This window comes from Triturus cristatus, chromosome 6 (assembly GCF_964204655.1).
Source record: "Triturus cristatus chromosome 6, aTriCri1.1, whole genome shotgun sequence".
Lineage (NCBI taxonomy): Eukaryota > Metazoa > Chordata > Amphibia > Caudata > Salamandridae > Triturus > Triturus cristatus.
The window spans coordinates 887501271-887514895 of record NC_140589.1 but is presented as its reverse complement, the minus strand read 5'-3'; the positions used below and the strand labels follow the sequence as shown (position 1 = coordinate 887514895).

The 13625-nt window shown below is 45.7% G+C and overlaps 1 protein-coding gene across 5 annotated transcripts in view; it reads right to left on the bottom strand.

The window, feature by feature from the left end:
• LOC146820739 (uncharacterized) overlaps positions 1 to 13625 on the bottom strand; it is a 669677-nt gene that overhangs the window by 17409 nt on the left and 638643 nt on the right. For all 5 annotated transcript variants that reach the window (XM_085611515.1, XM_085611516.1, XM_085611512.1 and 2 more), the window contains 2 exons: positions 12449 to 12583; positions 10511 to 10636 (listed from right to left, as the gene is read on the bottom strand). In XM_085611515.1, the coding sequence (XP_085467641.1) occupies positions 10511 to 10636; positions 12449 to 12583 (261 nt within the window). The remainder of the gene's footprint in view (positions 1 to 10510; positions 10637 to 12448; positions 12584 to 13625) is intronic.

The following is a 13625-nucleotide window of genomic DNA, read 5'->3' as shown; positions in this document are numbered from 1 at the left end:
TGTTTGCATTTTATTTTTGTATATTTCTGTGTATAGTTTTTATTTTTCTTCCTTCTTTTCTTTTTCTTCTTTTCTTCTTTTTCCTTTTTCACGATGTTTTCTAGAAGGTCTAAATCTACTTTTAAGTTGCCCGTTGACATTCCCGGATGGGATTCAACGCCTTATGAAGCCTTGGCCCGTGAGTGGGCTGATTCTACTGGTTTGAGTGAGAATTGGAATTCTTCTTTGGAGCTGGCAGAGCCGGCTGATGTGATTGCTTGTTTGCAGAAGGCACCCGTATCGAAGGGTGAGGAGATTCCCATTTTGGGGCGCAGAGGTTGGATTCTTTTGTCTGCATACAGGATTCTGCATGAGAGATTGTTGAAGTTACAGATATCTCTTAAAGATGTGGAAGCGCACTTTGTTGAGATTCAGAATTCTCATACTTTGTTGCGGTGTCAAAATAAGTTGCTTGCTGATAAACTTGAGACTTACCAAACTATTGCCGAACGGGCGGCTGTGCGAATTGCTCGTTATAAATACAAAAACAGGCGCGGTCGGGTTTCGACGCGAAAGGTGCGTCTGGTCGTGGCGACAGCCGGGCTGGATTGGAATCCTGATGAATGGGATGGTAATATCTGGAACTCGACTGATTCTTGTTCCTCGGGTGAGGAGTCTGCCAAGCGCGAGTCTTCTCGCTCCCGCCATGATTGTAAGTCTGCTTCTCGCACCTTTGATGGTGCACCCCGTGATTACGCTCGTTCTTCGAGTGGGATCAATGCTTCTTACACTGATTGTCCCTCTACGAGTACTGATCGGGCTCCTTGTGATGCTCGTCCCGCGGTTTCTGCGCATCCAGTTTTCCGTCGGAAGTTGCAGCAGTCTCCCAATGCTCCGCAGGGTATTTCTTTGGACTGTTTAGAAGACTTTACTCAGCAGGAAATTAGTGATATTTTGCAGCGATTTCGGCAGCGAGCTGGTGAGTCCTTGCTCACATGGATGGTGCGCCTTTATGAACTGGGCGCTGCTGGTATTATGTTGGATACTGGCGATTGTTTAAAGTTCTGTTCCTTGAGTTTGGATTCTACTGTGCAGGATCATTTTCGTAACTATAATGGTGTTGGTCAGATTTCTTTACTCCAATTGGCGACTGAGGGTTGTAATCTAAAATATCCTACTGAATCTGACTGGCCTGTGAATGACAAGCCGTGGTATACTTTGCGTGATGCTGCTCAACGTCTCAAAGAGGAGGTGATGAAAACGGCAATTTTTCTGGGTACTGCTGACAGGTTGCTTGATGGTTCGTTGACATCTTCTGTGCGGAACCGTATCATTCGATCTTCCCCTGTTGCCTATAAGCAGGTCATGAGGACTTTATTGATTAATCAGACTGGTAACGTGTTATCTACGGTTTTGGAATCCGTGCGCCAACTCGGTGAGTTGGGTGAGTGGTTTAAACCTGAACGTCAGTCCCGGCCTGCCACTCGTACTCCTGGTGAAAATAAACTTACTAGACGTGATATTTTTTCTGGTCTTCTGGCTGATGGTGTGCGGAGGGAGGACATTGATGGTGAGACTACCGCTCGTTTGTGGGAGTTGTTTCGCAAACGTGGCTTGGATCGAAAGGAGGGTGCCCGGCGTGTTCGGACCACTGAGTGTGATCGTGGTGGTTCTGACGGTAGCGGTGATGACGACCGCCGTGGGCGCTCTGTTCGTCGTGATGATCGACGTTCTGCACGTGATGTGTCCCCCCGTCGAGAGAGAGACAGGGAGAGAGAGGGGGAAAGAGAAAGGGGGAGAACTGACTATGTTTACAGCAGACGTAGAGATGATAGGGATCAATCCCCTGAGTTGAGGAGGAGAGAGGATCGTCACAGTTTGGTCGATCGTAACCCGCAGTACAGTGCAGAAGATACGAATCCGTTCCGTACTGGGAATGGATATGAACAGGAGGTACCGATACCTAAGAAGCGTGAGAGTCTTTATCCTGATTTATCCTGGTATACAGAATGCAGTAAGAATGATTAGGAAAGAGGTCAAGCTCCGGTACACAGATGGGCTCACAGAGATAATAGACCCTATGTAGATATTGACATTTATTGGAGACATCGTAATATCCAAAGGGCCCGAGCATTGGTAGATACAGGAGCGGAGGCCACTCTTATTCATGGAAAATCGAAGAAGTTTACAGGTCAGCCTTTTACTATTACCGGATTAGGTGGAAAAGAAACCCCTGCAGTTCAAACTTTGCTTGAAATGAGAATAGGTAGAATTCCTAGAAAAGAGTATTCTGTACTAGTAGTGCCACTTCTAGAATTCATAATTGGGATTGATATTTTGAGAGGGATGACTTTGCATCTAGATGACGGATGTTACCAATTTGGAACAACGCATTATATATCGTCCAGACCTATACGGGTTGGTCGTTTAAGAATGCCCCCCATACAAGTTCCCCAGGCGACAAAAGTGGTTTGTCAGAAGCAGTATCGTATTCCAGGTGGTCATGAGGAGATTAGTACCACTATTCAGGAGTTGGTGGATGCAGGAGTCATAACCCCAGTTACTTCTGCTTGGAATAATCCTGTTTGGCCGGTGCGTAAGAGTGATAACTCTTGGCGCATGACCGTTGATTATCGAGAATTGAACAAGCACACACCCTCTTTGACTGTTGCAGTACCGGATGTTATTACACTAATTGAGAGAATCCAAAAGCATCCAGGTACATGGTACGCGTCCATTGATATTGCTAATGCTTTCTTTTCAATTCCGATTGCCCCAGAGTGTCAGGAACAATTCAGTTTTACGTGGAACGGGCGTCAGATGACGTTTAGAAGTCTTCCCCAGGGCTATGTGCATAGTCCTACGATATGTCACCGGCTGGTGGCAGAGCATTTGGCTGAGGTACCGGTTCATCCCCAAATTCAGATATGTCATTATATTGATGATGTTTTGATCCAAGGCAAAACACAAGAGGAAGTTCAGACCCAATTAGACAGAGTCATTGAGTGCCTGCGTGAGAAAGGTTGGGAAATCAACCCAGATAAATTGCAAGGTCCGTCCCAGGCTGTAAAATTTTTGGGTATTAATTGGCATGAAGGGCACCGTGAAGTGATCCCTCAGGTTAAACAGAAGATTCTTGATTTTGCAGTTCCTAGAAATAGGAAAGAAGCCCAGAGCTTCATTGGTCTGTTTGGCTTTTGGCGCCAGCATATTCCTCATTTGAGTCAAATATTGGCCCCCTTGTACCGGGTCACGCGTAAAAAGAATGCATTTGAATGGGAAAAACCACAGCAAGATGCGTTTAGTCTGGCAAAAGAGGCAATTCAACATGCTCTGGATTTATGGCCTGTACGTGATGGTGACGTGGATTTGAATGTGTCCTTACAGGGCCTTTATGCAAATTGGAGTTTGTGGCAGAAACAAGGCAGGAGTAAAGTACCGTTAGGTTTTTGGACCAAAAAGTTACCTGATGCTGGTGAGCGTTACACACCCTTTGAGAAACAGTTACTTGCTTGTTATTGGGCTCTGGTGGATACCGAGCAATTGACTTTGGAACATGATATAGTTCTGCGTCCGGAAATTCCTATCATGCAGTGGGTTCTGAGTTCGCCGAAAACTCACCGAATTGGACACGCTCAAGAGGCGAGTGTGATTAAATGGAAATGGTACATACAAGACAGGGCACGTGTGGGCCCGAAAGGAGTTGCTTCTTTACATGAGCAGGTGGCGCGAGCGCCATCGACTGAGACTGAGAGTGAATGTTCCGTACCTTTAGCACAGGAGTCTCCTGTCAAGTGGGGTAAGCCTTTTGATGATTTGTCCGCAGCGGAAAGAAACCATGTTTGGTTCACTGATGGTTCAGCGAGGTTTATAGGGATGACACGGCACTGGAAGGCGGTGTCCTATAATCCGGTCACACAGAAATTGTTGAGCACAACTGGTGAAGGTAAAAGCAGCCAATTTGCCGAGCTTTACGCTGTTTACCAAGTTTTGAAACAAGAGTTACCTGGTACATGTCATATTTTCACTGATTCTTGGTCTACTGCCAATGGACTGGCTGTTTGGTTGCCAACTTGGCATTCCCATAATTAGAAGTTACATTCCAAAGAATTATGGGGAAAAGAGTTATGGCAAGAAATTTGGGAGATGCTCCCACAGAGTACTGTTACAATCTTCCATGTGGACGCTCACACCCCGATAGATTCTCTTGACAAATTTTTTCATAACATTGCAGATGAGAAGTCTAAAATTGCTGAGGCAGTGGTGGACAGGCAAGATTCTGATATTGCGGGATTGGCGAAATGGGCACACCAGAAGGCAGGACATTTTGGAGAGAAGGCCACTAGCAGGTGGGCTGCTGATCGAGGAATTTATATTCCCTTAGATTTAATCAAAAATGTTATTTTACACTGCCCCGTTTGTCAGCATATCAGACGGCGTAAGGTGCCCCAAATTGTTAAAGGTCATTTACATCGCGGCAAACTGCCCGCTCAAATTTGGCAGATCGATTACATTGGTCCACTTCCCATGAGTAGGAATTGTCAATATGTTTGCACTATTGTTGATACATACAGTGGCCTGCTGGTAGCCCTTCCCTGTAAGCAAGCTACCCAATTGAATACCATTAAAACATTAGAATTAATTATGATGTACTATGGTGTGCCATTCCAAATTCAATCTGATAATGCATCCCATTTTCGTGGAAGATTGGTACAGGAATTCTGTGCGGAAAACAATATTGAATGGATATTCCATATCCCCTACTACCCACAGGCCTCGGGCCTGGTGGAGAGATTGAATGGCCTGCTAAAGGACCAGCTGCGTAAGTTAACGGATGACAAGTATAAAAATTGGCGAGACTTTTTGCCCCAAGCACTATTGATTTTGAATAATCGTCCTTTTTTAAATGCTGAATCTCCACTTATGCGTTTGTTTCCCCCGAATGCTGAGGCTATGCCTAATGAAATCAGAGAAACTGTGATGTATTGGGAAATTACTCCCAGAGCTTTGGCTCCATGTAGAGCGACCCCAGGGTCGGCAGGTTTAGACTTGCATGCTATGGATGACATTGTTATAAAAAGTAGAGATCGAGTCATCATAGAGACAGGTGTTGGTGTTCAGATACCACCTGGAAATTTCGGATTGATCGCCCCTAGATCGGGGTTGGCTGTAAAAGGCATTCAGGTGCTTGGAGGAATTATCGACAGTGATTATCAGGGAGAGATTAAGGTGCTCCTGCTGAATAGCAGTGAGGTTGACTTACTGATACATCGCACTGACCGAGTGGCTCAATTACTCATAATGCCTGTTTTCAGTGGTGTATTAATGAAAGGCACTGCTCCAACGTTGCTAACTGTACGTGGCCAGAAAGGTTTTGGCTCCACGGATAATCCTGGGGCCAGAGTTTGGGTGCAGTCGCCTAAGAATCCCCCTGAACAAGCAGAGGTCATTGCCACCGGTCAGGATAATACCATTTTGGTTATGAGACCAGGGAAAGATAGCTGGGAAGCGGTCCCGGCTGATAAATGTTATTTACGAGAATGATTAATGCCTGTATTTGGTTCTCTTTCAGATCATTCTTTGGATTGTTGCTGCAGGATGTGTCGGAGCCGGACTGTTTTCGGACTGGTACGACGAGAAAGGAGGGATCCTATCAACCCGGGATGAACTGGGAACCCGAGTGTTGCGTTCCTTCGCTGCATGGGATTCATCATCGAACTTTTGGACCGCACTTGCTAAGAGGGTGACTGACGCCCCTCACTTCTGTTTGACACCGATGAGATCTGTACATGACATTCTGGCGACCTGCCTGGTTGCTGTCCCCGCCTCATTGGAAACTTTAACTCATATTTTTAATGTCTCGAAGGCCCGTCCCAATATTCTCCTGGGTGATTTTGCTACCCATGTATATTGCCCCCTATGTATTGAATTGCCGAACGAGCAAACCCCCATCCAGTCCCAAATACTTACTTATAATATCACACAAGGTGATTTGTGCTTCTTTCTTACGTGTAATCCTAGTGCGATCTCTGAATGTCTACGCCTCAAACTAAAAGGCGCCACTTCATTTACCGCTCACGAACGGACTTTGTGCTTTCAAAGGACACCGACCACATGTGTTTCAGTTCAGAACAATATGACTTGTAATAGTTTGGTAGTTACCCCCAGTCACTATCGCACGATGTTACTACCTGCCGGATGGCTTTTCTCATGTGGTAATACTTCCTGGCCATTTGTCCCTGCAAACATTTCCGGAGGCCCTTGTGCCATTACGAGACTCAGTTTGTTGATGTTCGCATCGCATCCGAATGCCAACTCTCGTGTGCTTCGAGATACTGTAATGTTACAGGAGGATTGTGACCCATCTTTGCATTTATATTCCAAGTCTGAATACCTTAGCTTAGCTGTTTCAATTATTGGTGTTCCTGCTTTGGCGGTTTATAATGCCAAATCTATTGGGAAAATGGCCTGCTGGATGGTGAAATCTATTAATCATACTTCTACAATTTTGTCTGACATGCTATTAGACGCCCAGGGTGAACGTAGGGCCATTTTGCAAAATAGAGCAGCCATTTATTATCTTTTGCTTAAACATGGACATGATTGCTCGGACTTCGAAGGTCTCTGTTGTTTTAACTTGTCTGACCATACACAATCCATTCGTGCTCACATCGACAAGTTGCGTGACTTAACAGAAGAAGTTAGAAAACACATTGACCAGGGCTGGTTTGACTGGCTCTTTAATTGGTTACCTGATATACACATGCTACGCCAAATATTAGGTGGTATTTTGATTGCTGTTGCTGTTTTGATTTCTATCTGTTGCTTTATTCAGTGTATTCCTTCATTACTTCAATTCTGCACACTTGGTACTAGACATAGATCAGTTAGCTTTGTTTCATATTATTCTTCCACAGATGTTAGCTCCATTTAATGAATGTATAATAGACTGAAGTCAAGGGTGAAATGTACTGCTCGATTTTTCCGGTCTTATTGTGTTGAAGGGTGATTTAGGTGACTTCAGTCTCTTTCCATTCAAGTCTAAGGGTTAGAGTAGTGTATAGAGCCTATTTATTAGGCACTTCGACATGATCCTGTGTTCTTCCCCATAGATCAGGGTTTGCATATATATATCCTAGGGGATAGATTCGTTAGCATTAGGGGTAATCTGTTCTGTAGTGAGGGTATTTCATGGAGCCGTGCTGAATTCAGGCCTGGTAGGCCTTAAACGGGAGAGACTCCATCTTTCCTCCTGCTCTGGCAGCTTGGGATGTTTCTAGGTCATAGGCAGTGTTTTAGTTAGGAGGTGTTATTCGCTTGGAGAGAACCGGTTCAGGCCGGCCCTTATCGAAGGATTGTATTTTTCTTCATGCCGAAGACACTACATCAGGCCGGCCGGCTGGGAACGTGTCCTTGGCACGGGGAGGTACAAGAATTTGGTGGGCGGCAGGTTACGGGCTGGAATTTTCCATGAGGAAATACACGTCTATATTAGTAAAAGTTTGAGGCAGATACTGGCACTTGCTTCTAGTCCATAGGCGGCACCTGGCCATTAGTAGTAAAGCTGCTACTTATTCCAGGGAAGACAGATGACAAACTTGGAGGTGGAGAAAAACCGAGAAATAGATATTCCAAAGAGAAGAGAGTAGCCGATGAGGAAGAGGTCCCAGTGACTCGGAGAGGGAGACGGGAGTAAACCCGTGATTTCAGAGGTGTGACTTCCAGGCGAAGCCGAGGCGCAGACGAGAAGGGAACCTAGATGACCATTGAGTGCAGGCTACATACGACCAAGGTGATGTCAACCCCTTACTATTAGAGTGTACAACTTAATCTTTCACTTTTCTTTGCAGGTTATGTGATATGTATTATGTTCCGTGAGTGTGCATGTAATAACTAAATAAAGTATTCAGTTTGTAGTAAAGCAATATGTGCTACGTGTTCTTGTGTAAGAGGGTAACCTATTCTTCTAGTCAGCTGTGACTTGACATGAACAGATGTTAATCCTGATCAGGTAGGTGGTAACTGAATAAGGGAGAAAGGAGCCCTTCGAACTGGGGAACAAGTTGTGCTCAACTAGCTGTCTTTGTGTGATCTGATATATAGTAACACTGATTCCCTTGTTGTATGTCGTGGTAATTATAGGATGAACTCGTGCTAAGGCTGCCGTCTGGGCAGGAAGTCCTGGGTCCGTTTGGGACCGCGAGGCTGTGACTGCCGTCTGGGCAGGAAGTCTGTGGCTGCCGTCTGGGCAGGAAGTCCTGGGTCCGTTTGGGACCGCGAGGCTGTGACTTGTCTAAGGCTGCCGTCTGGGCAGGAAGTCCTGGGTCCGTTTGGGACCGCGAGGCTGTGGCTGCCGTCTGGGCAGGAAGTCCTGGGTCCGTTTGGGACCGCGAGGCTGTGGCTGCCGTCTGGGCAGGAAGTCCTGGGTCCGTTTGGGACCGCGAGGCTGTGGCTGCCGTCTGGGCAGGAAGTCCTGGGTCCATTTGGACCCGCGAGGCTGTGACTGCCGTCTGGGCAGTGAGTCTGTGGCTGCCGTCTGGGCAGGAAGTCCTGGGTCCGTTTGGGACCGCGAGGCTGTGACTTGTAGGTCTTGGTATATATAGTAGGAATTCCCTGTCCTTAGGTGGTACATATATGTGGTTATTTAGGTGTAAATAGGCCCTAGGGAGGGGGTAACGTTCTGGTTTGGGTTAGAGAGGCTCTGCTGAGCGGGTTCTATCTGATCCGAAAACCCAAGCAGAACACCAAGTCACACCACTATTTAAAAAAACGGGCTCTGACACAAACGAACCTAACAATTTCAGACCCGTCTCCAATCTCCCTCTCCTAGCTAAAATTCAGGAAAAATGTGTTCTCCTCCAACTTACCAAACACATAGACTGCAACAACCTTCTAGACCCTCACCAATCAGGGTTCAGAAAAGGTTGCAGCACAGAGACAAAATAAAACCCTTCATCCCCCCTAGTGACCTCAAACAAGCCACTCAATCCCTGGTGTTGTCCAGACTGGACTACGGGAATGCAACCCTCACCGGAACAGCAAAGTCCCACTTAGCTCCCCTCAGAACAACTCTGAATGCAGCAGCCAGAATGGTAACCGGAGTAAGGAAATTTGATCACATCTAGCCTGCACTCAGAGAACTAAAATGGCTCCCTATTGAAATGCGTGCCAACTTCAGAACTGCCCGTCTCACTCACAAAGCTCTACACACTGGGAAACTCATCTACCTGGCCGCCAAACTCAAGAAAGCCTGTCAGGCAAGGAGACTCAGGAGCACCAACACTCTACTCCTCATCCCTCCGAAAACGCGAAAACAAATAAACTTCTTCTCGATCCTTCCCTGGAAACACATCCAAAATCTGGAACTCCATCCCAGTCCACATTAGGACTACCCCCTTCTTCTTAAAATTCAAAAGGCAGCTCAAAGACCTCTTCCTCTCCCGATCCTTTCCGAATGGATAGCTGCCGCAGACTCTTGCCCATTGCAGCACTCAGCCACCTTAACACTAAGACTTCTACCTCTCACACCTCCTGACTCGTTCCTGTACCCCCCCTCCCGGAAAGGGCCTCCCCACGAGCTAATGTATATATTACTCCCAAGCTGTTATATCCTATGAATTTTTCGATTCGCACTGAGTCAATATGTTTACGACTGTAACTCTTATCTGTGTGTTCTTCCCCGCTAACTATGATGTAAAGTGCTCCGATACTTTCGGGTCTGGCTAGCGCTATAAAAAACTCCTAAATAAATAAATTTAGTGTTTCCTGCTCCTCCGAGCGGGGATCAACCGTACGCTCCAGATCGTCTATGGGCCAACCTATTTCAGTGACCTCACATTTGAGCTTGCGTATGCAAGTCTGATTTAAGGGAGCCTATTTCAGATCTGATTTCCTGCAAGAAATTGTCCTTGTAGGCCTGTGTGATTGGTACTCTAGGGGTGTCTTCAGAGCTGGTCCCTGGAAGGACACCTCAAGAGTCCACATTGAAAGAGGATGACTTCTGCCACATCGAGGTAACAGGTTTGTCTCTGGTATGGCTGCTGTAATTGTCTTTTGTGGATCTGCCTCGTGTCATGACAGTACGGTGTGAAGTGCCCTGATAGGTGCCGGAGCGTAAGGGTTTGAATGTTGTAAGTGGGTCCTGGGTTTGAGTAGAGGTGGTGCAGCCAGGGGTATTCTCCCGGCATCCCCCTCAAGACGTGCGGCAAAGGAGCGCGACGGCCCCCTCTAAGATGCTTTAAAGTCTGGCAACAGGGGTATGGCGAGGCGCACAGCACTACAGGGGGCTTTCCTCCATGAATGACCAGGCCATGAACGTCAGAGGACAATGGATGGCACGGGTGTAGAAAGAGAGGATGTGGGAAGGTCTGCGTTCTGGAACCTGTACAAAGCACTCTGGTCCCATCCCCCTGAGATGTTGTTTTTCTTTTCCTATTTTACCTACACCAGTTTGTGCTCCTGGTGTCCTTTAACTGTCTTTCTAAAAATGGACCAGGTCAATCTGTGCTCAGTAAAAATCATCACTCCTCACCTTGACTCAGTGAGCGGAGGGTAGACACACCCAACTCTTGGAAGCGGGGCTCCTGATGGCTGAGAAAATTTGTGAGGTAGGAGATAATTTCATCCATTTGGCATCTGAACATAGAACGCATTGCCTCTGCAAAAAAAAGGCAGAAATGAAAAAAACACATAGCCAGAAAACTCTATCATCTGTACAAACAAAGAAAACTAATCAAGCTAAATTACAACCTGCTCTCCTGGCAGCTAGCTTCTTAATGGACTGCACCAATTTGTAGTGTGAGTAAGACAAAGTATATCTTAGGATCTTTCGGACTTTTGGTATCTACAACTAAGTATCAAAGGTCTGCCATTAAGCAATACCTGTCTCACCCAGTTTCATGTTACTGACGATTCTTGGTTCCCTAACCACTAAGTTCTCAAGTCTGCAGAAGTCTTAGAAGATACCTTGTATTAATGACACCTGCCAGGACAAATGTGTACATTTTCACATTCCTAACCAATGGGTCATATTCCTTCTCCTGAACGCTTTACAGAAAAAAATATTGTTTAATTGGATTAAGGGCACACAGGCCTTACATGTCAGTCCTTTTGTTGCTCTTTCTCATTTCCCTCTTCTATATAAACAGAAATAAATTGTACTGATTAGGGAAACACTTTCCGCTGCCCAAGTGGTTTTGGTTCTTCATCATTACAAACTATTTTATTAAAAATGTACCTCTGGTTTTAGCCCAGTCTTATCTTGTGCCTGTTGTGCAGTAAGGCATTTGCTTAGTGATTTGCTTTTAAGTGAATTTGTAGCCGGAAGCCACTAGAGTTCTAATGAATTAGTTTCATTTTAAAAGTCGATAGTTGGATGGGAGAAAGACACTTCAATGTGGATGGAAAAGTGAAAAAGTAAAACGCTAACTTTACAATGTGAGGATATGTGTTACTCTAGGCAGGTATCCCCTTCCAAGATCTGATGTAAAAACAAAGGGGCAGATTTATGTGGGACTTGCGCCCCTTTTATGCCGCTGTTGCGTCACTTTTGTGACTCAGCGGCGGCGTAAACCCTGCGCCACATTGCGCCCAATTTACATCGTGACGCATCTATGGAGATGCGTCATGGTGTAAAGCCCTGCGCCACGTGAAACCTGCGTCAGGTTTCATGTGGGCGTTGCGACGCAGGAACGCCCCTGAAAAGTGACTCAGTGAAATCTATAAGATTTCACTGAGTCACTTTCCCAACGCTGATGCGTCAAAACCCTGCGCCTGCTTGAAGCAGGCGTAAGGCTTGACGCACCATGTTAGGGATAGGGTAGGTTGGAACAGTGCTGGAGTTGCGTCGCGCTTGCGACACAACTTCAGCACTGCGCCAACCTTACGCCGGCAGATACGTCGCGCATGTGCTTGTCCTTGCGCCATGATGCACCGCATTGTAAATGCGGCGCATCTGCGGTGGCGCAAGGGCAAACTTGCGTGACGCATCTTCCCTGGCGCATCCATGCTGATTTGCAGGGATGCACCAGGGAACATAAATCTGCCCCCTAATTCCTTGAAGTAAGCTAGCTTGCGTAGTACTTCATGATGCAGTAGTAGTCTCAGCCACTAGCCTTCTTCAAAATGTTCATTTAAAGTTATTGAGTAATCACTGGCTCAGCTTCTAACAGCATTGCTAGAGTGTGCAATGTTGAACAGAGGTGGAAACTAAAAACAAGTCTGAAGCCAAGCTTTTCTGTGGGAGTCTACAGGCTGTTCGCCTTCCCAGGGAACCATGGCACGTGGCCAACACGTGTCTGTAATACTTGTACCATGTTCTCTTTCTTTCAGATACTGGTGAAGCAAAAGAAAATGGGCCTGAAATCTTTGTTCAACTGTAACTGCCTTGTGTAGCTGGTTGTTCTGTTCTACATTTAATCTGAAATTAACATTGTTACAGAGGTGAATTCACATCCATGAAGGCTGTTACCATGTAAAGCCAGGTGAGCGATAATGCAGGCAGCTTGGTATGACAGCTCCATATGTTGCATCTCACCAGCCAGCCTCACCAGGTGTCTTATCAAGGCTGTGTCCATCCGTTCCAACAAGTGTAATGTTGTTAATTCTAAAGTAAAAGGGAAAAAAAGACCTGCATAAATGAAGGTGACATCAAAGCCATGCATAACCTCACAGAAATTATTTCATCAACTTCTAACTGAAGGACCCAGTTGTAGAAGGTTGAATTTGCGTTGACTTTAAGAGATCTTGCTAAACCTTTTCATAATATCATGATCGGAGGGGGCGTAAAGAGGCAGAAAACAAGGGTAAAATGTGACAGCACAAGATAAATTAGATTTTCAAATGGAGATTGAAATAAGGTGCACTAGCATGAAGATGAATAACAATATTCACTATAAAACACATCTGCCTTTTTTGTCGTATTTTAATATAGCGTTAACTCGACCCGAAGATATTGGAGCGCTTAACATGAGCACCAGTTACACTACTCAAGGACACATACATTTTTGTAAGCAAGGGGAGAATAAGTGGTTTGCTTAGAATCACAGAATGTTGTACCAACGTAGATTCGAACCCAGTTCCAAAGTCGGCATCTCTAGTTGTTATGCCACATCCTCTACACAATTGCTAGTGTGCAAAGCTGACGGGTCCTCTGCTAAACTTGCACTCACACTTGACCATACCAAAAGAGAACCAGCAACCAAAACATTAAAACTACAAGTTGGGCCCTAATAGGAAAGGTGCAGAGCAACGACCACTTGTCATGTGAAGCATGACACAGTTTGAACCTTGCCCCTGCACACCATTTTTGTGGTTAAGATTCCAAATTGCATGCGGTTTCTGCATGCACATTTCAGGTGACGAAAATTCTCCCGTTCCTTACTGAAGACTATTGTTACACCGGAGTAGCAGCTTTTATCTGCTCTGGCCTTGATTTATTGTAATGCCATCTATATTGGCATCAATCTACTTGTATTGCTCACCTGCAGGTCTTCTCGAACCATGCTGCAAGCCTGAGTCCCGCTAAGCCTCGACTATCTATTGCAACATCTTCGCAAGAGTTTCCATTTCATGCAATAGTCTCGTATAAGTCTAGATGCATAGTTCACCATGGTATCTATTGACCTTCCCCTAAATATTTCTCCAAA